Here is a 22,048-nt window from a genome sequence, read left to right on the forward strand (position 1 = left end):
GACTCCACCCACTCACCTGCTCGTGGATCAAGGACTTCCTGACAAACAGACCACAGACAGTCAAACTTGACCCCCACCTCTCCTCCACCCGGACGCTGAGCACAGGCTCCACACAGGGATGTGTGCTGAGTCCTCTGCTGTATACACTGTACACAGCAGACTGCAGACCAGCCCACACCAGCAACACCGTGGTGAAGTTTGCAGACGACACTACTGTGGTGGGGCTGATCTCTGGGGACGACGAGACGGCCTACAGAGACGAAGTCCTGAAACTCTCAAGGTGGTGTCAGGCTAATAACCTCATCCTGAACACCACCAAGACCAAGGAGATCATCCTGGACTTCAGAAAAAACAGAACAGATCCACCCCCACTCTACATCGATGGAAACTGTGTGGAGAGGGTCCACAGCTTCACCCTCCTGGGCACCACCATCTCTGCTGACCTCACATGGTCTAACAACACCATGACTGTCATCGGGAAGGCCCAGCAACGCCTGCACTTCCTGAGAAAACTTAGGAGGAACGACGTCAGCCAGGAGCTGCTGGTAACGTTCTACCGCTCAACCATTGAGAGCATTCTGTCCTATGGCATCACAGTGTGGTTTTCCCACTGCACTGAAGCAGAACGGCAGAGTCTCCAGAGAATGGTAAAGACAGCGCAGAGGATCATCGGCTGCCCCCTCCCCTCACTGAAGGACATTTACCAGTCTCGCTGCCTCAGCAGAGTGACTAGCATCACCACTAACTCCACCCATTCTGCTTTCCCTCTGTTTGAACTGCTGCCCTCTGGAAAGAAGTACAGGTCCATCTGAACCAGGACAAACAGACTAAGAAACAGCTTTTTTCCACAGGCAATTATCATACGGAATGCACATACGTCCACCAACCACACCTCACTCTAATTTTACTACAATGCGTGCAATATCCTGACTGTCTAACCAGGTCACTGTGCAATAACTTGATATTTATTAAGCTGTGCTCACAGCAACTCATGTAATTCCATTCTATTTTATTCACAAATATTTAATATTTAACAGTTTCTGTCCATATTGTTCATTTTTTGTTAAGAGTTGTAAATACAGTATTTCTTTTTCTATTCTATTTTTATTTTTATTTTATGTAACTCCTTCACTCCAAGGCTGCTGCAATTTCATTGTATCCCCATGTACAATGACAATAAACGATTCTGATTCTGATTATATCACTTAGACACAGATGGAGAACCATATCAACTGGATTGGTAACAGCAACAACCACCGACCAAGCCGGCAAGCCCTGGCAGAAAAGATCCCCACAAGAAACACTGCAGGCTGTTCCATAAAAAATATAGTTTTACCATTGCCTTGCAGATCACAGTTGAAGTGGTTTAGTTTTCCTAAAAAAATTCAGAATGATTGAAGTTACAGGTGAACTTTTAGACAACATTTGATCCAAAAAGGTCCGAAAACGTCTTTTTAGGCAAAACTGCAAACACCTATTTTTTTGCATAACTTATCTTTCAAATATCAGCACAAAAAAATTAAAAACGGTAGGGATCTGTGTTTGCTGCCTTCCATATTTTTTTTCAGACTTAAAAGTGTAACAGATGATTTATAAAAAATCCTTTTTCATCCAAAAACCTGTGTTAAATCTGTCTAGACTTAGTATTAAAAACTCTGCAAGATGAATGTGCCTGACTCCACCTGCAGGTGGATCACAGACTTCCTGACGGACAGACAGCAGTCTGTGAGGCTGGGGAAGCTCGTCTCAGATACTCGGACCACAAGCACCGGATCCCCCCAGGGCTGTGTCCTTTCACCCCTGTTACTCTCCCTGTACACAAACAGCTGCACAGCTGGTCACCTGTCTGTCAAACTCCTGAAGTTTGCTGACGACACCACACTCATCGGCCTCATCTCTGACGGAGATGAGTCGGCCTACAGGAGTGAAATAGCCAGGCTGGTGTCATAGTGCAGCGCTAACAACCTGGAGCTTAATGCTCTGAAGACAGTGGAGATGACAGTGGACTTCAGGAAGGCCCCAGCCCCCCTCCCCCCTGTCATCCTCTGTGACTCCCCGGTGACCTCTGTGGAGTCCTTCTGCTTCCTGGGAACCATCATCAGCCAGGACCTCAAGTGGGAGCAGAACATCAGCTCCATCACTAAGAAGGTCCAGCAGAGGATGTACTTCCTGAGGCAGCTGAAGAAGTTTCACCTCCCTGAAAAGATGCTGGTAGACTTTTACACCGCCATCATCGAATCCACCCTCACGTCCTCCATCACAGTCTGGTTCGCTGCGGCCACGGCCAGAGACAAGGCCAAGCTGCAACGCGTCATCCACTCAGCAGAGAAGGTGATCGGCTGCCACCTCCCGTCTCTCCAGGAGCTGCACATCTCCAGGACCTGGAGGCGGGCAGCCAGGATTGTAGCCAACCCCTCTCATCCAGGACATAATCTCTTTCGGCCCCTCCCTTCTGGCAAGAGGCTCCGGTCCATCAGGACCAGGACCTCGCGCCACAAGAACAGCTTCTTCCCCACTGCAGTCAGCCTGCTGAACAGTACCCCAACTCCCCCAGGTGACCCCCCCTCCCCCCCCCCCGCCCACCAAAGGACTGTCGGTGCCACTTACAGGCCCCACCATCCCAGCCCATCTGTGCTCCCACTTTAATTCACCTTACTCTACTGTATATAGTGTGTTGTTGTTGTTAACTTAATTTTTAACTTATTCTTAATTGCACTATACACCAAGTCAAATTCCTCGTTTTGTAAAGTGCGCTCTACTGAACCTGGCAATAAAACTTTTTCTGATTTCTGATTCTATTAATCATTGTTTTTTATTCATTCAAAATGCAATTAAATCAATATTTTATCTTTTTTCTTTTCCTTTTTCTTTTTTTTTATCTCTTATATCCTTTTTTATAATCAATGTTTGAACTTCTTTTCCTTTCTATTGTCATGGTTTCAGTTTGTTGTCTTTTTTTCCGCTTTAGTTCTTGTTCTGTCTTGTTTGGTTCTGTTTCCTGTTTTATTTTGAAAGGTTTCCTGTCTTGTCATGTTTCTTGAGTTTTACTTCCTTTGGTCCCCATCTGCCCTAATCGTGTTCACCTGTGTCTTGTCTGCCCTGTCTGTATATAAGTCTTGTCTCTGCCTTCCTCCTGTGCTGGTCCATTAACTTCTGCTCATGTTGATCACGTCTTCTTGTCTGGCGTCCATGTCCCTTGCCATGCCACAGTAAGTTTTTGTTTTTAGTTTTGTCATCCTGCTCTGCAGCGCTTTTTGTTAGTTAAATAAACCCACTTGCCCTGAACCCGTTTGCCTCCCGTCTCTGCGCCTGGGTCCTACCTGCTGTCGAGCCCCCCCCCCACACGACATCTATACATCCAATGAAATTAAACTACAAATCAACAAACACAACTGATAACAAATGTCTCTAAAAAATGATGTGTATATTTGCAGAACCTTAAAAACACCAAACAAATAACAAATGCTTCCCAAATAAAGCACAAAAAATGGAACACAAAATGTAAAACCCAAGTTAGAAATTGCAATTTGAAAAGATACTTTTTTCAGCAGCTTTTCAAAATCAATCACCAATTCTACTCTTCTGTGGATGAAACAAAGAACTCCAGAACAATGAAGCCATTTCTCTAAGTCTCTCTCACCTTCAGTTTTAAACAAGGTCTGTGAAAATCCACCATACATTGGTCACATGAACTCAGAGACCTGCTAAAAGTGCACAATTGTAAAAGCTCTTTTATATAGACAACTGTTTGTTTGCTTAGAGCTGTAAATATAAAAAAAAATGCTTTTCTATCACCTAGACACAGATGGAGAACCATATCAACTGGATTAATAACAGGGTGGCATGTTTAGACAACATGAAGCTGTCCATCACATTTTTGACCTAAACATGTAAACACATCCTTGGCTCTGCGGTTAGGAAATGGTATTTGGGAATCTCTTTATACCAGGAGCCAGCCTGGCCATTGGAACATCGCCACAGTGCCCATCCAGACTGGGACAGCAACGGGGTCCACTTCAGAGCCGTGAGCTGCTGTGTTTAACTCCAGCTGTCCCAGCAAGGGAGACAACTGCAGCAACATCCACTGACCAAGCTGACAAGCCCTGGCAGAAAAGATCCCCACAAGAAAAACACTGGCTCAGGCAGGCTGGTCAAAAAAAAATAGTTTTGCCATTGTCTTGCAGCTCGCAGATCAAGTGGTTTAGTTTTCCAGTAATGTCAGTCAAGAATGCAAGTTCAGATTCACAATGTTCATATTCACCATATTCAACAGACATCTCCTCCAATAGCACCTTAAAAATCCTGTGCTGTTTTGCTTTGCAGCTGAGGTTGTTTACGATTTTCAGAATAAGAGTCATTATATGTCCAGAGCCAATCACTTCTGCACATAAGGCCTGCTGGTGAATGACGCAGCAGTAATGCAGACATTTTGGAAAGTCTGGGTCAGCTTTACAGTGAGTGATGAAACCTGTTTGTCTATTGATCATAGCAGGAGTCCCATCTGCAGTCACTGCTACCAGCTTTTCTAATTGTACCTTTTTCTGCACAAAAACTCCTTCACCGTGTTATACATTTCAACTCCTCTTGTAGTTGTCTGTTAGGGCAGATGTGTCAGGAGTTCTTCTCTTGTGGAAACCAAAAGCTATGCTGTACTGTTGCCGTCCACAGACTCATTACACTGGACGTTAACCACCTGCACTTTGCAAGATCCCGGTCCAGCTAATTGGCCAAGTTATCAGACATAGCTGACACTCATCTAGACATTGTAGTGGAAATTGAATGAGTTCTATTGTTCTCATCCTTAGGGACAGTGATAGCAATTATCATCATTGCTTGAATTTTTTTCATGCTATATGCAAAAGTCTTTGTCCCTTAAGGCAACAGATTACAGCCCCCCCCCCCCCCCCCCCCCCAGGCTGCTGTCGTATTAACAATAGCTTGGAGCTCCAGAATGGACAAGAAAAAACGACGAGAATGGCTCGAGCAGGGCGTTGCTCACGGGGCGGTCGCTCGTGCCATGCGGTCGCACGTGCTCGGGCCCGCTAAATGCTACTTGTAGCTTTAATTATTATTATTATTATTATTATTCTTCCGACTTTTCCGTCGCCTTTTTGAGGCCTTTAACATACCCCAAAACTCACCAAATTTTGTATACACATCAGGAGTCGCGAAAAATTTCATATTTTCTAGGAGAACGGCATAGGTAAACAAAAATGGCTCGATAGCGCCACCTGCAAAATTTGTTTTCGCGAGCACCTCCATATGCTTTATAGTACAAACCTGATTTTAACAGGGCATGTTCATCGGATAGAAACCTACAAAAAAGTCTCTTGGGACCAAGCTGTCAGTCGCACAGGAAGTCTGATATTTTGATGACAATATGTCATTTTTGCTGTATTTTGGTCATTTGCAGGCCTCGCTCTAGAACGAACTCCTCCTAGAGATTTGAGAGTAATGACTCCAAACTTTGGTTTTGTAAACTAGACACATGTCCGATGTTAAATTGCAAAGCTTTTAAGTTTTTATGGATGTTTGTGACCATGGCGGCGCGTCAAAATTGGAGGTCGTTTCGAAAACACGCCATGAAAAGAAAAATGGCCATTACTCAGCCATGCATAATCCAATCTGATCCAAAATTGATGTGCATGATTGTAGTCTGACTCTGAACACATCTGCAGTGAAAAAATCTGGAAAAAGTGTAGCGCCACCTGCTGGCAAGAGGAAATGACATGTTTTACTTGGAGCATCACTACTCCGAGTAGGATGAGCCGACACACCTGAAAATGACGTCCACCTGTTGAAAAGCCATTGAAGTTTACTCTGACAAAAAACCATAACTTTCAATGCGGGGGTGTGGTCGTGACAGAGCTGCAAAGTTGGGCATCTCGCTATGCACACAAAAGTTGCTCTCACGTGCACATTCCTTGTCCAATCTCACTGAAATTCAATGGATATGAAGAAGCTTCTATTCTGAACCCATGGATATGACAATCTTGGACGAGCTCTATAGCGCCACCTAGTTATTGCATTGGGCACATTCTGCCCTGTATTTTCTCTTTGCTTTGTCCGATGTGCATGAAATTAAAACTGGAGATACTCAGAAGGGTCCTCTCTCATCATGTAAAGTTTCATGGGTGTACACCTGACGGTGCCTGCGTAACAGGAAGTGGTCGATTATGTGCACCCAAATAATAGAAATTTATTATAAATCAGCCGTTTGTCTCAGGAAGCTGAGATTTCAGAATTAGATGCCTTTAATAACCTCCAGCTTTGATATGTAACACTATAGGGTCTACGAGAAACTTCATCACTTGATTTTTTTAATGAAATTTTGGACTGAACAAAGATTTTTAGCATAAATTCTGTTTAGGTTATCAGCACCAGGAATTCAACTTTCATAGGCATTTATGTGCTACTGCTTCCTAAAAAAATTCAGAATGATTGAAGTTACAGGTGACATCTTAGAGAGCATTACATCCAAAAAGGTCCGAAAACGTCTTTTTAGGCAAAACTACAAACACCTATTTTTTTTCATAACTTAATCATCATATATCAACACCATTTATTTTTTTAAATGTAGGGATCTGTGTTTGCTGCCTTCCATATTTTTTTCAGAAGTCCAGGTGAAACAGATGATTTTAAAAAAATCCTGATTCATCCCAAAACCTGTGCTTTTTCCGTCTGGACTCCAAACAAGTGTGTTTTAAAATTACTTATGCTTCAAATATCCACACCAAGTTTCACACGCATATAGCTGAACATGTCTAAATGCTTCTTGAATATTCTTTACAGATATAAAATGAACTGGTCAACTGTAGGATGTCATTTCCTCTTACATGCTTAAGTCTTTTCCTCATGCTGCAGCCTGCTCCTCAATCATCCCTGTTGCTGGAGTCAAATTTCACCCCCCCCCCCCCCCCCACACACACACACCAGCTGCCAGTTCATATGCTAACTAACCCAGCAGTGAGGTGACAAGAGTTTAGACACAAGAGGGAGGGCAGACTGCTTTTTCATTTGTTTTGTATGTCTTTCATAGATTTTTATGAATAATCATTGCTTTTCTAGTCATGTAAAATGCAATTAACCTAATATTTTATCTTTTTTTTTTACAAACAAAACATATGAATGTGCTCCAAAACAAAACCCAACTCTCAGTACAGTTCTACAGATGTAACATAAGACTTAGACAGTAAATGTCTCTTTTATCCTTTTTTAATCAATGCTGCAACTTCTTTTCCTTAATATAAATCCAATGAAATTAAACTACAAAACCAAAAAACACAACGTATAGCAAATTTCTCTAAATAAATTATGTGTATATACAATATGTAGCACTTTTAAACAAAATAATAACAAATCCTTCCAATACAAGCACAGAAAAATGGAACACAAAATTTAAAACCCAAATTTGAAATGGCAATTTTAAAAAGATAATTTTTTCAGCCTGCTAAAAGTGCACAATTGTAAAAGCTCTTTTATATAGACAACTGTTTGGTTGCTTAGAGCTCTAAATATAAAAACAATGCCTTTATGGACGTGGCACGGATGGCACGGATGTTCAGCAGGGTAAACCCCAGGAAAGCGGCGGGACCTGATGGAGTTCCCGGAAAGGTTCTGCGGGCCTGCGCCGATCAACTCTCCCAGGTCTTCACAAAAATCTTCAACCTGTCGCTAGCTCAGGCTTTCATCCCTGCTTGCCTGAAGTCATCCACTATCATCCCGATACCCAAAAAGTCCTCATCCACAGCCTTCCTCACGGACTTCTGCCCAGTTGCACTCACTGCTGTCATCACAAAGTGTCTGGAGCGGCTGCTCCTGGGACACATCAAAGACTCCCTCCCTCCAATCTTCGTCCCCCACCAGTTTGCTTACAAAGCAAACAGATCAACGGATGATGCCATTTCCATCACCCTCCACACTGCGCTGAGCCACCTGGAACACAGAGACACCTACGCCAGGATGCTCTTTGTGGACTATAGCTCAGCCTTTAACACAATCATTCCTGACATTCTGGTCAACAAACTGTCTGAACTAGGACTCCACCCACTCACCTGCTCGTGGATCAAGGACTTCCTGACAAACAGACCACAGACAGTCAAACTTGACCCCCACCTCTCCTCCACCCGGACGCTGAGCACAGGCTCCACACAGGGATGTGTGCTGAGTCCTCTGCTGTATACACTGTACACAGCAGACTGCAGACCAGCCCACACCAGCAACACCGTGGTGAAGTTTGCAGACGACACTACTGTGGTGGGGCTGATCTCTGGGGACGACGAGACGGCCTACAGAGACGAAGTCCTGAAACTCTCAAGGTGGTGTCAGGCTAATAACCTCATCCTGAACACCACCAAGACCAAGGAGATCATCCTGGACTTCAGAAAAAACAGAACAGATCCACCCCCACTCTACATCGATGGAAACTGTGTGGAGAGGGTCCACAGCTTCACCCTCCTGGGCACCACCATCTCTGCTGACCTCACATGGTCTAACAACACCATGACTGTCATCAGGAAGGCCCAGCAACGCCTGCACTTCCTGAGAAAACTTAGGAGGAACGACGTCAGCCAGGAGCTGCTGGTAACGTTCTACCGCTCAACCATTGAGAGCATTCTGTCCTATGGCATCACAGTGTGGTTTTCCCACTGCACTGAAGCAGAACGGCAGAGTCTCCAGAGAATGGTAAAGACAGCGCAGAGGATCATCGGCTGCCCCCTCCCCTCACTGAAGGACATTTACCAGTCTCGCTGCCTCAGCAGAGTGACTAGCATCACCACTAACTCCACCCATTCTGCTTTCCCTCTGTTTGAACTGCTGCCCTCTGGAAGGAGGTACAGGTCCATCTGAACCAGGACAAACAGACTAAGAAACAGCTTTTTTCCACAGGCAATTATCATACGGAATGCACATACGTCCACCAACCACACCTCACTCTAATTTTACTACAATGCGTGCAATATCCTGACTGTCTAACCAGGTCACTGTGCAATAACTTGATATTTATTAAGCTGTGCTCACAGCAACTCATGTAATTCCATTCTATTTTATTCACAAATATTTAATATTTAACAGTTTCTGTCCATATTGTTCATTTTTTGTTAAGAGTTGTAAATACAGTATTTCTTTTTCTATTCTATTTTTATTTTTATTTTATGTAACTCCTTCACTCCAAGGCTGCTGCAATTTCATTGTATCCCCATGTACAATGACAATAAACGATTCTGATTCTGATTATATCACTTAGACACAGATGGAGAACCATATCAACTGGATTGGTAACAGCAACAACCACCGACCAAGCCGGCAAGCCCTGGCAGAAAAGATCCCCACAAGAAACACTGCAGGCTGTTCCATAAAAAATATAGTTTTACCATTGCCTTGCAGATCACAGTTGAAGTGGTTTAGTTTTCCTAAAAAAATTCAGAATGATTGAAGTTACAGGTGAACTTTTAGACAACATTTGATCCAAAAAGGTCCGAAAACGTCTTTTTAGGCAAAACTGCAAACACCTATTTTTTTGCATAACTTATCTTTCAAATATCAGCACAAAAAAATTAAAAACGGTAGGGATCTGTGTTTGCTGCCTTCCATATTTTTTTCAGACTTAAAAGTGTAACAGATGATTTATAAAAAATCCTTTTTCATCCAAAAACCTGTGTTAAATCTGTCTAGACTTAGTATTAAAAACTCTCCAAGATGAATGTGCCTGACTCCACCTGCAGGTGGATCACAGACTTCCTGACGGACAGACAGCAGTATGTGAGGCTGGGGAAGCTCGTCTCAGATACTCGGACCACAAGCACCGGATTCCCCCCAGGGCTGTGTCCTTTCACCCCTGTTACTCTCCCTGTACACAAACAGCTGCACAGCTGGTCACCTGTCTGTCAAACTCCTGAAGTTTGCTGACGACACCACACTCATCGGCCTCATCTCTGACGGAGATGAGTCGGCCTACAGGAGTGAAATAGCCAGGCTGGTGTCATAGTGCAGCGCTAACAACCTGGAGCTTAATGCTCTGAAGACAGTGGAGATGACAGTGGACTTGAGGAAGGCCCCAGCCCCCCTCCCCCCTGTCATCCTCTGTGACTCCCCGGTGACCTCTGTGGAGTCCTTCTGCTTCCTGGGAACCATCATCAGCCAGGACCTCAAGTGGGAGCAGAACATCAGCTCCATCACTAAGAAGGTCCAGCAGAGGATGTACTTCCTGAGGCAGCTGAAGAAGTTTCACCTCCCTGAAAAGATGCTGGTAGACTTTTACACCGCCATCATCGAATCCACCCTCACGTCCTCCATCACAGTCTGGTTCGCTGCGGCCACGGCCAGAGACAAGGCCAAGCTGCAACGCGTCATCCACTCAGCAGAGAAGGTGATCGGCTGCCACCTCCCGTCTCTCCAGGAGCTGCACATCTCCAGGACCTGGAGGCGGGCAGCCAGGATTGTAGCCAACCCCTCTCATCCAGGACATAATCTCTTTCGGCCCCTCCCTTCTGGCAAGAGGCTCCGGTCCATCAGGACCAGGACCTCGCGCCACAAGAACAGCTTCTTCCCCACTGCAGTCAGCCTGCTGAACAGTACCCCAACTCCCCCAGGTGACCCCCCCTCCCGCCCACCAAAGGACTGTCGGTGCCACTTACAGGCCCCACCATCCCAGCCCATCTGTGCTCCCACTTTAATTCACCTTACTCTACTGTATATAGTGTGTTGTTGTTGTTAACTTAATTTTTAACTTATTCTTAATTGCACTATACACCAAGTCAAATTCCTCGTTTTGTAAAGTGCGCTCTACTGAACCTGGCAATAAAACTTTTTCTGATTTCTGATTCTATTAATCATTGTTTTTTATTCATTCAAAATGCAATTAAATCAATATTTTATCTTTTTTCTTTTCCTTTTTCTTTTTTTTTATCTCTTATATCCTTTTTTATAATCAATGTTTGAACTTCTTTTCCTTTCTATTGTCATGGTTTCAGTTTGTTGTCTTTTTTTTCGCTTTAGTTCTTGTTCTGTCTTGTTTGGTTCTGTTTCCTGTTTTATTTTGAAAGGTTTCCTGTCTTGTCATGTTTCTTGAGTTTTACTTCCTTTGGTCCCCATCTGCCCTAATCGTGTTCACCTGTGTCTTGTCTGCCCTGTCTGTATATAAGTCTTGTCTCTGCCTTCCTCCTGTGCTGGTCCATTAACTTCTGCTCATGTTGATCACGTCTTCTTGTCTGGCGTCCATGTCCCTTGCCATGCCACAGTAAGTTTTTGTTTTTAGTTTTGTCATCCTGCTCTGCAGCGCTTTTTGTTAGTTAAATAAACCCACTTGCCCTGAACCCGTTTGCCTCCCGTCTCTGCGCCTGGGTCCTACCTGCTGTCGAGCCCCCCCCCCACACGACATCTATACATCCAATGAAATTAAACTACAAATCAACAAACACAACTGATAACAAATGTCTCTAAAAAATGATGTGTATATTTGCAGAACCTTAAAAACACCAAACAAATAACAAATGCTTCCCAAATAAAGCACAAAAATGGAACACAAAATGTAAAACCCAAGTTAGAAATTGCAATTTGAAAAGATACTTTTTTCATCAGCTTTTCAAAATCAATCACCAATTCTACTCTTCTGTGGATGAAACAAAGAACTCCAGAACAATGAAGCCATTTCTCTAAGTCTCTCTCACCTTCAGTTTTAAACAAGGTCTGTGAAAATCCACCATACATTGGTCACATGAACTCAGAGACCTGCTAAAAGTGCACAATTGTAAAAGCTCTTTTATATAGACAACTGTTTGTTTGCTTAGAGCTGTAAATATAAAAAAAAATGCTTTTCTATCACCTAGACACAGATGGAGAACCATATCAACTGGATTAATAACAGGGTGGCATGTTTAGACAAAATGAAGCTGTCCATCACATTTTTGACCTAAACATGTAAACACATCCTTGGCTCTGCGGTTAGGAAATGGTATTTGGGAATCTCTTTATACCAGGAGCCAGCCTGGCCATTGGAACATCGCCACAGTGCCCATCCAGACTGGGACAGCAACGGGGTCCACTTCAGAGCCGTGAGCTGCTGTGTTTAACTCCAGCTGTCCCAGCAAGGGAGACAACTGCAGCAACATCCACTGACCAAGCTGACAAGCCCTGGCAGAAAAGATCCCCACAAGAAAAACACTGGCTCAGGCAGGCTGGTCAAAAAAAAATAGTTTTGCCATTGTCTTGCAGCTCGCAGATCAAGTGGTTTAGTTTTCCAGTAATGTCAGTCAAGAATGCAAGTTCAGATTCACAATGTTCATATTCACCATATTCAACAGACATCTCCTCCAATAGCACCTTAAAAATCCTGTGCTGTTTTGCTTTGCAGCTGAGGTTGTTTACGATTTTCAGAATAAGAGTCATTATATGTCCAGAGCCAATCACTTCTGCACATAAGGCCTGCTGGTGAATGACGCAGCAGTAATGCAGACATTTTGGAAAGTCTGGGTCAGCTTTACAGTGAGTGATGAAACCTGTTTGTCTATTGATCATAGCAGGAGTCCCATCTGCAGTCACTGCTACCAGCTTTTCTAATTGTACCTTTTTCTGCACAAAAACTCCTTCACCGTGTTATACATTTCAACTCCTCTTGTAGTTGTCTGTTAGGGCAGATGTGTCAGGAGTTCTTCTCTTGTGGAAACCAAAAGCTATGCTGTACTGTTGCCGTCCACAGACTCATTACACTGGACGTTAACCACCTGCACTTTGCAAGATCCCGGTCCAGCTAATTGGCCAAGTTATCAGACATAGCTGACACTCATCTAGACATTGTAGTGGAAATTGAATGAGTTCTATTGTTCTCATCCTTAGGGACAGTGATAGCAATTATCATCATTGCTTGAATTTTTTTCATGCTATATGCAAAAGTCTTTGTCCCTTAAGGCAACAGATTACAGCCCCCCCCCCCCCCAGGCTGCTGTCGTATTAACAATAGCTTGGAGCTCCAGAATGGACAAGAAAAAACGACGAGAATGGCTCGAGCAGGGCGTTGCTCACGGGGCGGTCGCTCGTGCCATGCGGTCGCACGTGCTCGGGCCCGCTAAATGCTACTTGTAGCTTTAATTATTATTATTATTATTATTCTACCGGAAGAGTCGCCTTTTTGAGGCCTTTAACATACCCCAAAACTCACCAAATTTGGCACACACATCAGGAGTCGCGAAAAATTTCGTATTTTATAGGAGATTGGCATGGGCGCAGAAAAACGGCTCGATAGCGCCACCTACACTGACTTTTGTCCCGACGCCCCGCATACGCTTTAACGTACAAGCTTGATTTTTACAGGGCATGTTCTTCAGATGGAGACCTACAAAAAAGTCTGAAAGGACCCACCTGTCACTCGCACAGGAAGTCTGATATATTGAGGTCAATATGTCATTTTTGCTCCATTTTGGACATTTGCAGGCCTCGCTCTAGAACGAACTCCTCCTAGAGATTTGTGAATAATGACTCCAAACTTTGGTTTTGTAAACTAAACACATGTCCGATGTTAAATTGCGAAGCTTTTAAGTTTTTACGGATGTTTGTGACCGTGGCGGCGCGTCGAAAATGGAGGTCATTTTGAAAACACGCCATGAAAAGAAAAATGGCCATTACTCAGCCATGCAAAATCCAATCTGATCCAAAATTGATATGCATGATTGTAGTCTGACCCTGACCACATCAGAAGTGGAAAAATCCAGAACAGGTGTAGCGCCACCTGCTGGTAAAAGGAAATGACATGTTTTACTTGGAGCATCACTGCTCCAAGTAGGATGAGCCGACACACCTCAAAATGATGTCCACCTGTTGAAAAGCCATTGATGTTTACTCTGATAAAAAGCCATAACTTTCAATGCGGGGGTGTGGTCGTGACAGAGCGGCGAAGTTGGGCGTCTCGCCATGCACACAAAAGTTGCTCTCACGTGCACATTCCTTGTCCAATCTCACTGAAATTCAATAGAGGTGATGAGGCTTCCATTCTGAACCAATGGATATGACAATCTTGGACGAGCTCCATAGCGCCACCTAGATATTGACAAATACATTTTATGTCACATTCTGACCTATCTTTTCTCTGTGCTTTGTCCGACATTCATAAAATTACAACAGGAGATACTCATAAGGGTCTTCTCTCATCGTCTAAAGTTTCATGGGTGTACACCTGACGGTGCCTGCGCAAGCCAGTGCCAAACAGGAAGTGGTTGATTGCGTTGCAGTCAGATAATTAAAAATTCATAAAAAATCAGCCGTTTGTATCACGAGGCTGAGATTTCAGAATGAGAGGCCTCTTACATATCTCCAACTTAGATACACAGCACTTGCATGGGTGAACAAAAAACGGCTCAATAGCGCCACCTACCATGTTTGTTTTTGAGAGCCCCGCCATGTTCTTTAACATACAAGCTTGATTTTTTACAGGACATGTTCATCAGATAGAAACCTACAAAAAAGTCTCTTGGGACCAAGCTGTCAGTCGCACAGGAAGTCTGCTATATTGGTGTCAATATGTCATTTTTGCTGTATTTTGGTCATTTGCAGGCCTCGTTCTAGAACGAACTCCTCCTAGAGATTTTTGAACAATGACTCCAAACTTTGGTTTTGTAAACTAAACACATGTCCGATCTTAAATTGCGAAGCTTTTAAGTTTTTACGGTTGTTTGTGACCGTGGCGGCGCGTCAAAATTTGAGGTCGTTTCGAAATCACGCCATGAAAAGAAAAATGGCCATTACTCAGCCATAAATAACTAATCTGATCCAAATTTGTTGTGCATGATTGTAGTCTGACTTTGAACACATCTGCAGTGGAAAAATCCGAAACAGGTGTAGCGCCACCTGTTGGCAACAGGAAATGACATGTTTTACTTGGAGCATCACTGCTCCAAGTAGGATGAGCAAACACACCTCAAAATGACGTCCACCTGTTGAAAAACCATTGAAGTTTACTCTGATGAAAAACAAATCTTTCAACGCGGGGGTGTGGTCGTGACAGAGCGGCGAAGTTGGGTATCTCGCCATGCACAAATGTTGCTCTCACGTTCACATTCCTTGTCTGATCTCACTGAAATTAAATACATTTGATGAAACTTCCATTCTGAACCCATGGATATGACAATTTTGGACGAGCTATATATGTTCATAAATGATCATGAAGCATGATCATATAATCAAGCTTCATAGGAAATCAGCCGTTTGTCTCAGGAAGCTGAGATTTCAGAATTAGATGCGTCCTACAAAGCTCCATGTTTGAAAAGCAGCACTATACGTACGAGAAACATTTAACCACCTTAATCACCCTATTGTGCTGAAAGCAAATTTTTGGACATTTTGACTCAAGCAAATATTTTTATCATAACTTCTGTTTAGTTTATCAGCACCAAAATAAAAAATATTTACATTTATAAAATGAACTGGTCAACTCTAGGATTTTATCTATTCAATCTTACATCCTCAAGCTTTTCATCAGTCTCCCCTGCTGCAGGAGTGGAGTTAGCCCCCCCCCCCCCCCCCCCCCCCCCGGCTGTGTGCTCACATGTAAATTAGCCAGGAGTGGCAGACAGAAAGTAGAACAGTTAGAAAGCCTAGTTCAACACTAAATTACAGCAATTTCCTTTGTTTTGTTTGTCTTTTATACATCCTTAGCACTAATCATTGCTTTTTTATTCATCCAAAATACAATTAACTTTATATTTTATCTTTTTTTTTTTTACAAACAAAATATATGAATGTGCTCCAAAACAAAACCCAGCCTCAGTACACTCCTACAGATGTAACATCAGACAGTAAATGTCTCTTTTATGCTTTTTTAATCAATGCTGCAACTTCTTTTCATTTCCTTTCAATACATCCAAAGAAATTAAACTACAACGACAACAAACACAACATATAGCAAATGTCTCTAAGAAGATTGTGTATATACAATATGTACCACCTTTAAACACCAAATAAATAACAAATCTTTCTAATACAATCACAAAAAATGGAACACAAAATGTAAAACCCAAATTAGAAATTGCAATTTTAAAAAGATACATTTTTCAGCAGCTTTTCAAAATCAATCACATATTTTACTCTTCTGTGGATGAAACAAAGAAGTCCAGAGCAATGTAGCCACTTCTCCAAAGTCTCTGTCACCTTCAGTTTTAAACAAAGTCTGTGAAAATCCACCATACATTGGTCACATGTATTCAGAGACCTGCTAAAAGTCCACAATTGTAAAAGCTCTTATATAGACAACTGTTTGTTTGCTTGGAGCTCTAAATATAAAAAAATGCTTTTCTATCACCTAGACACAGATGGAGAACCATATCAACTGGATTAGTAACAGGGAAACATGTTTAGGTTTAAACTTACATCAATAGACAACATGAAGCTGTTCATCACATTTTTGACCTAAACATGTAAACACATCCTTGGCTCTGCGGTTAGGAAATGGTACTTGGGAATCTCTTCATACCAGGAGCCAGCCTGAACATTGGAACATCACCACAGTGCCCATCCAGACTGGGACAGCAACGGGGTCCACTTCACAGCCGTGAGGCTGCTGTGTTTAACTCCAGCTGTCCCAGCAAGGGAGACAACTGCAGCAACATCCACTGACCAAGCTGGCAAGCCCTGGCAGAAAAGATCCCCACAAGAAAAACACTGGCTCAGGCAGGCTGGTCAATAAAAAAATATAGTTTTGCCAATGTCTTGCAGCTCGCAGATCAAGTGGTTTAGTTTTCCAGTAATGTCAGTCAAGAATACAAGTTCAGATTCACCATATTCAGCAGATATCTCCACCAATAGCACCTTAAAAATCCTGTGCTGTTTTGCTTTGCAGCTGAGGTTGTTTACGATTTTCAGAATAAGAGTCATTATATGTCCAGAGCCAATCACTTCTGCACATAAGGCCTGCTGGTGAATGACGCAGCAGTAATGCAGACATTTTGGAAAGTCTGGGTCAGCTTTACAGTGAGTGATGAAACCTGTTTGTCTATTGATCATAGCAGGAGTCCCATCTGCAGTCACTGCTACCAGCTTTTCTAATTGTACCTTTTTCTGCACAAAAACTCCTTCACCGTGTTATACATTTCAACTCCTCTTGTAGTTGTCTGTTAGGGCAGATGTGTCAGGAGTTCTTCTCTTGTGGAAACCAAAAGCTATGCTGTACTGTTGCCGTCCACAGACTCATCACACTGGACGTTAACCACCTGCACTTTGCAAGATCCCGGTCCAGCTAATTGGCCAAGTTATCAGACATAGCTGACACTCATCTAGACATTGTAGTGGAAATTGAATGAGTTCTTTTGTTCTCATTCTTAGGGACAGTGATAGCAATTATCATCATTGCTTGAATTTTTTTCATGCTATATGCAAAAGTCTTTGTCCCTTAAGGCAACAGATTACAGCCCCCCCCCCCCCCCCCCCCCAGGCTGCTGTCGTATTAACATTAGCTTGGAGCTCCAGAATGGACAAGAAAAAACGACGAGAATGGCTCGAGCAGGGCGTTGCTCACGGGGCGGTCGCTCGTGCCATGCGGTCGCACGTGCTCGGGCCCGCTAAATGCTACTTGTAGCTTTAATTCAAAATGAAATCTAAAAGAAAAAAATATTTTGTAGTTCGTCCGGATCAAATGTACATCAATGTTAGCACAAGTCTTTTTTTCCCCTTTTTTATCAATAAACACACAAAGGATTTTCATATATAAAAGCTTCAGTAGTACTGTGATGAGGTGAAATCCCATTCCCAGAGGTACTTGCAGATGAACTGCTTAGTGTTTTTTCTTTCTTTCTTTTCTAAGTTGAATAATATGAATGACTGTGCAAAAAGAATTCTGCCATGCTTTATGTTAGGCTTCACACGAAAATAAGAATAAATATTTTGGATGTTTTTAAGCCATTAAAAAGTCTAAACTTAAGTGGAAATAAAACATTAATGCAATACTTTATTTCTGTTATGAGGTAATACAAACATTTAGTCTTGTGTCGTTGCTCTATTATATCCACCTTGAAGCATTTTATTTGTGTCCTCTAGCTTTTTGTGAGGAAGGCTGCCGGAGTGGAGGTACCTGTGTATCTCCAAACACCTGCGTGTGTCCTTCAGGATTTACAGGACGCCACTGTGAGACAGGTAAGAGCCTTTAAATCCTACGGCTGGAAATTTACACCTTTCTTTCTGGCTTGTGTAGGTTTTTCTTATAACCAATGTTCAGCTGAAGCTACTTCCACACTGGCCTCAGCAATGGGCGTTCAAGCAACCACTTTCAATGAAAAGTCTAAGAAAATTTGTGTTTTGTGCTTGCACTTTCAAAACTGCATCATTTACACATCGCAATGCAAGTTTCTACAACACGTTTTGGGCACTACGTACAATACGCACATCCATTGGATGTTGAAACGTTGAACTTTGATCAGTCAGGGACTTAATTTTGGTATTGACAAATGGATGATGTTCCCTTTAATTCACATTAATATCTGAAGTTTTTGCCCAGACAGAAATGTATGTATTTCATATACCAGAATAGAGCTGTGAAATAAAATGCCTGAAACAAGATTTACGAGATTTGCACCACTATGACATTTCACACCAAACCTCTTCCAGCTGTACACTGTCAGAAAAAATGTGCAAGGTTTGTACCTTTAGAGGTACAATGGCTTGTCACTGGGGCAGTACCCTCAAGGGTACACCTGTTGTACCCTTTCATATTGGTACGTATCTGTACCCTTTCAGTATGTACCTTTCAAAGGCAAATATGTACCTCTGTGGACTAAATTGTACCTTATAGTGCCATAGTACCATAATGTACCTTTAAAAAAGGTGCAAATTTGTTTTTTAAGGGTACTGCCCCAGTGACAAGCCTTTTGTACCCTTTGATGGAAAATTTGTACCAGATACAGCACATTAAAAGACCAGTATACTGTCTAACGCATTTATGATATATTCAAAACAATTACAATTCTGACATTTTTCACAGTATGAATGTTTTAAGATCCACAGTGTCACAACACGATGCATATATTTACAATTATTAGCAATTTTACAATAGTGAAAAATCTATATTTTTCCTTCAGTTCATATTGCATTCATTGTAACTATAACCTTAACATTTGATCAATTGTAAACAGCACATGGCACTTCATTAACCATTTTTAAACCATGAAATAAAACTTGTGACATTAACAAAAGCAGCACTAGACCTCATTTTAAGTACATCTTTCTAATGCATTCTACATTTTCTAAAAATAGATAATAAAAAAAGTAAACTTGATAACCAAGTTTAAATGCATATTAGTCATTTTAACTTAACATTTTAACTCGAATGGAGGTGGTGCTTTTTTGTCATTCAGTGATTCTGTTAATAAAATAAATAAATGAAAAAAGGAGAAAAAGCAAAAATACTGATAATTATACGAATTCTAATAAGAAAAACTATAAAACACACTAAAGATTACCAAGGATTACGTTTTATGTCAATACCTAGTAGCTCCTCTGCAAGCATCTCTTCTCTTGCTTCTTTGTATACTTTGGCCAATGGAGCTTTTCTTTGAACAAGCTCAAGCACCTTTGGCACAATACTGGTAAAGGCGTCCTTGAAGCGCTGGCTTAAACTGACAGGTGATGGATGCATTCGGTCAACTTTATCAAACAACTGAAAATTGACAAAATCAGAAAATTAATCATTCACTTTCACTAAAACAAACAAAAGACATAAAACATTCTAATATTCTTTGTTGCCTCTTTCATTGCCATTTCCCTTTAGTTATCTCATTGTATAAATATTACTTGGCTTGAATGACTATATATTTATATATAGGTTTAGAAAATTACAATGTTTTTACAATAGAGTTAAAGCTGTTAATGATCATTTTAGCATATGTCTCAGTTTATATTGACATTCAAAATTTATTTTAAGCTGAAAATGGATTTGAAATGTCACTGACCCCTGATGTTGTCTTGTTGTTGCCTTTAATAAAGGGTACTTCTTAAGTATATCCTCCACAGTCATTCCATCTCTTATCTCCCTTCTTCGCCATGCAAAGGTTTGCTGCATTCAGTCTTTGACCACCAAGGTCTCTGGTCGCACTGGATATGCAGGACATTCACATGACCTTCAAAGGATGATGCGTCCTCACCAATGACAGCAACCACCTATTGGATCAAATTTAAAAGTCCATATTAATAATGATAAAAATACAACTGCAAGCAGTGATTACAGGGTTTAAAGCACTTTAAGATGATGTTTAAAGACAGTTTGTGTGGAGTGTTTTGGAGTTGATCAGAAATTAACTTCTGAGTTGTAGGTGGGGCTATTGACACAGTAGTAACCCTCTGCTGATGTCTGATCATCCCTTTGTTTACGCCCTCTCCCGCTAGCTTACAGTCCTTCTAACCCCAAACAAGCATTAGGGGTGCAACAAAAATGGTGAGCAATATTGAAGCTTTCCGGCCATAGTTTAGATCAAGCTCAGACAAGTATGATGAAGATGTTAATGGATCCGTTTGTCTGCAAGTTGACGCATCAGAATAGAGCAGAGCAGAGGGACTCGGACCCACCTCATTTCATGTGGTGCGTAACAATATAGAGCTTCCTCAAACTGCATTTATTTTGTCTGTTTCTGTCTGTTCATCCCAATTTGAGTGAATACTCAGATGTGCAGTTTTAAACGTGTTCTTTTAAACATGCCCATCATGAGAAAAATACTGCGACATGTTAAAAACACCCAAACTTCAAATTTATTTTAATGGGGGACCCACTCCAATGAAAGTTTTTTTTAAAAATGTAGCATTTTTATGCCATATTGTTATGGCTGCGTTTCTGAGTATTTATTTTCTCAAATTGGGATAAATCAGGAGCAGATGAAAAGATGTACTTTGAGAAAGCTTGTAGTTGTTACGTACAAGCTACATTTGGCAGGCCAGAAGCTCCCTGCTCCGCTTGTCTTCATTCTCCTCGTCTGAGTTGGCATCTGGCTCACATCTATAAGGCTGGATAGCTCCAATATTGCTCACCAATTTTGTTGCTTGGGGGTTGTGAGGGACTGTAAGGTAACAGGAGCGTAAACAATGGCATGATGGGAAATTAAGGCCGGTTAACTCTGCAATAACAGTCCTGTCAAGAACTTGAAGGTGAATATCAATTGAACTGCAGAAACCATGTCCCAGAAAACATTTTTCCCCCTCAAAAACTGCATAATCACCAATTCAAGACCACAGGGAACGCTTTTACAATTAATTAAAGTAGCTCGAAGTGGTACTTTAAATGTCTGTCTTTGTATAGTCAATATCTTGTTAATATGCCAGTGATGAAAGTCAGGCAAGGAAAAAATCCCTGAACTTTTCTTTGAGCAACATGGCGCGCGCGGAGCGAAATTTTTGAGAAATACATGGTCTTGCTGGTCCTAAAAAAGAATTTGGATAATTGCTAAAAGTAACACAATCCTACAATCTGAGCTTTTCCTTAAAGCTGCAAAACATACAATTGCTAAAATATTGTAACATCAAAGCCCCAAATGGCCAAAAGAACACCAGTAACTATGAAATTCTATGAAAGTACCTCATTTATTTGAACGATTTCTGCTTTAGAAATACTGTTTTCTCAAACCATAATTACATCAAAATATGGGATCTCCTTTAAACTATCTTTCTATATCATAAAAATATATCAATTCTTTAACACCAATACTTAGTAATCTGAGCAAAACTGAACTAAATCATGGTAATTAGGAAATACAAATAAATTAGATAGAGAAATGTGTTCAAAATAAGAAAACTGCTTACATGCATTTCTTTATTGATCTATAGAAAAGCAATGAACTCTACATCTTTTACACACTCCATGGCTGTACACAGAGGCCAGTTTACACCTTTCGCGGTTTCTTTGCAACTGGTGTTTTTCTTTTAGACTGGCTGAGGATTTTCCTCTTAATCTGTTTTGCCTTCTGGTGGACATTGCTCACTTGTTTTTTTTGTGTGGATTTACTAGACTCCACCCCCATTGCTCTTCTCCTTTCTTCTTGCTCTTCTTGTCTCTTCGCCATTTTTCTCTTGTATCGTCTGTGAGCTG

At 41.7% G+C, this 22,048-nt stretch overlaps 1 protein-coding gene across 7 annotated transcripts in view; it reads left to right on the forward strand.

Moving 5' to 3' along the window:
* The window catches only part of LOC101158260 (protein kinase C-binding protein NELL1), a 603,730-nt gene that overhangs the window by 490,035 nt on the left and 91,647 nt on the right, over nucleotides 1-22,048 (forward strand). For all 7 annotated transcript variants that reach the window (XM_023952325.2, XM_078944996.1, XM_078944997.1 and 4 more), the window contains exon 15: nucleotides 18,019-18,114. In XM_023952325.2, the coding sequence (XP_023808093.1) occupies nucleotides 18,019-18,114 (96 nt within the window). The remainder of the gene's footprint in view (nucleotides 1-18,018; nucleotides 18,115-22,048) is intronic.

Source organism: Oryzias latipes, chromosome 3, assembly GCF_053564925.1.
Source record: "Oryzias latipes strain Hd-rR chromosome 3, Olatipes_Hd-rR_3.1".
Lineage (NCBI taxonomy): Eukaryota > Metazoa > Chordata > Actinopteri > Beloniformes > Adrianichthyidae > Oryzias > Oryzias latipes.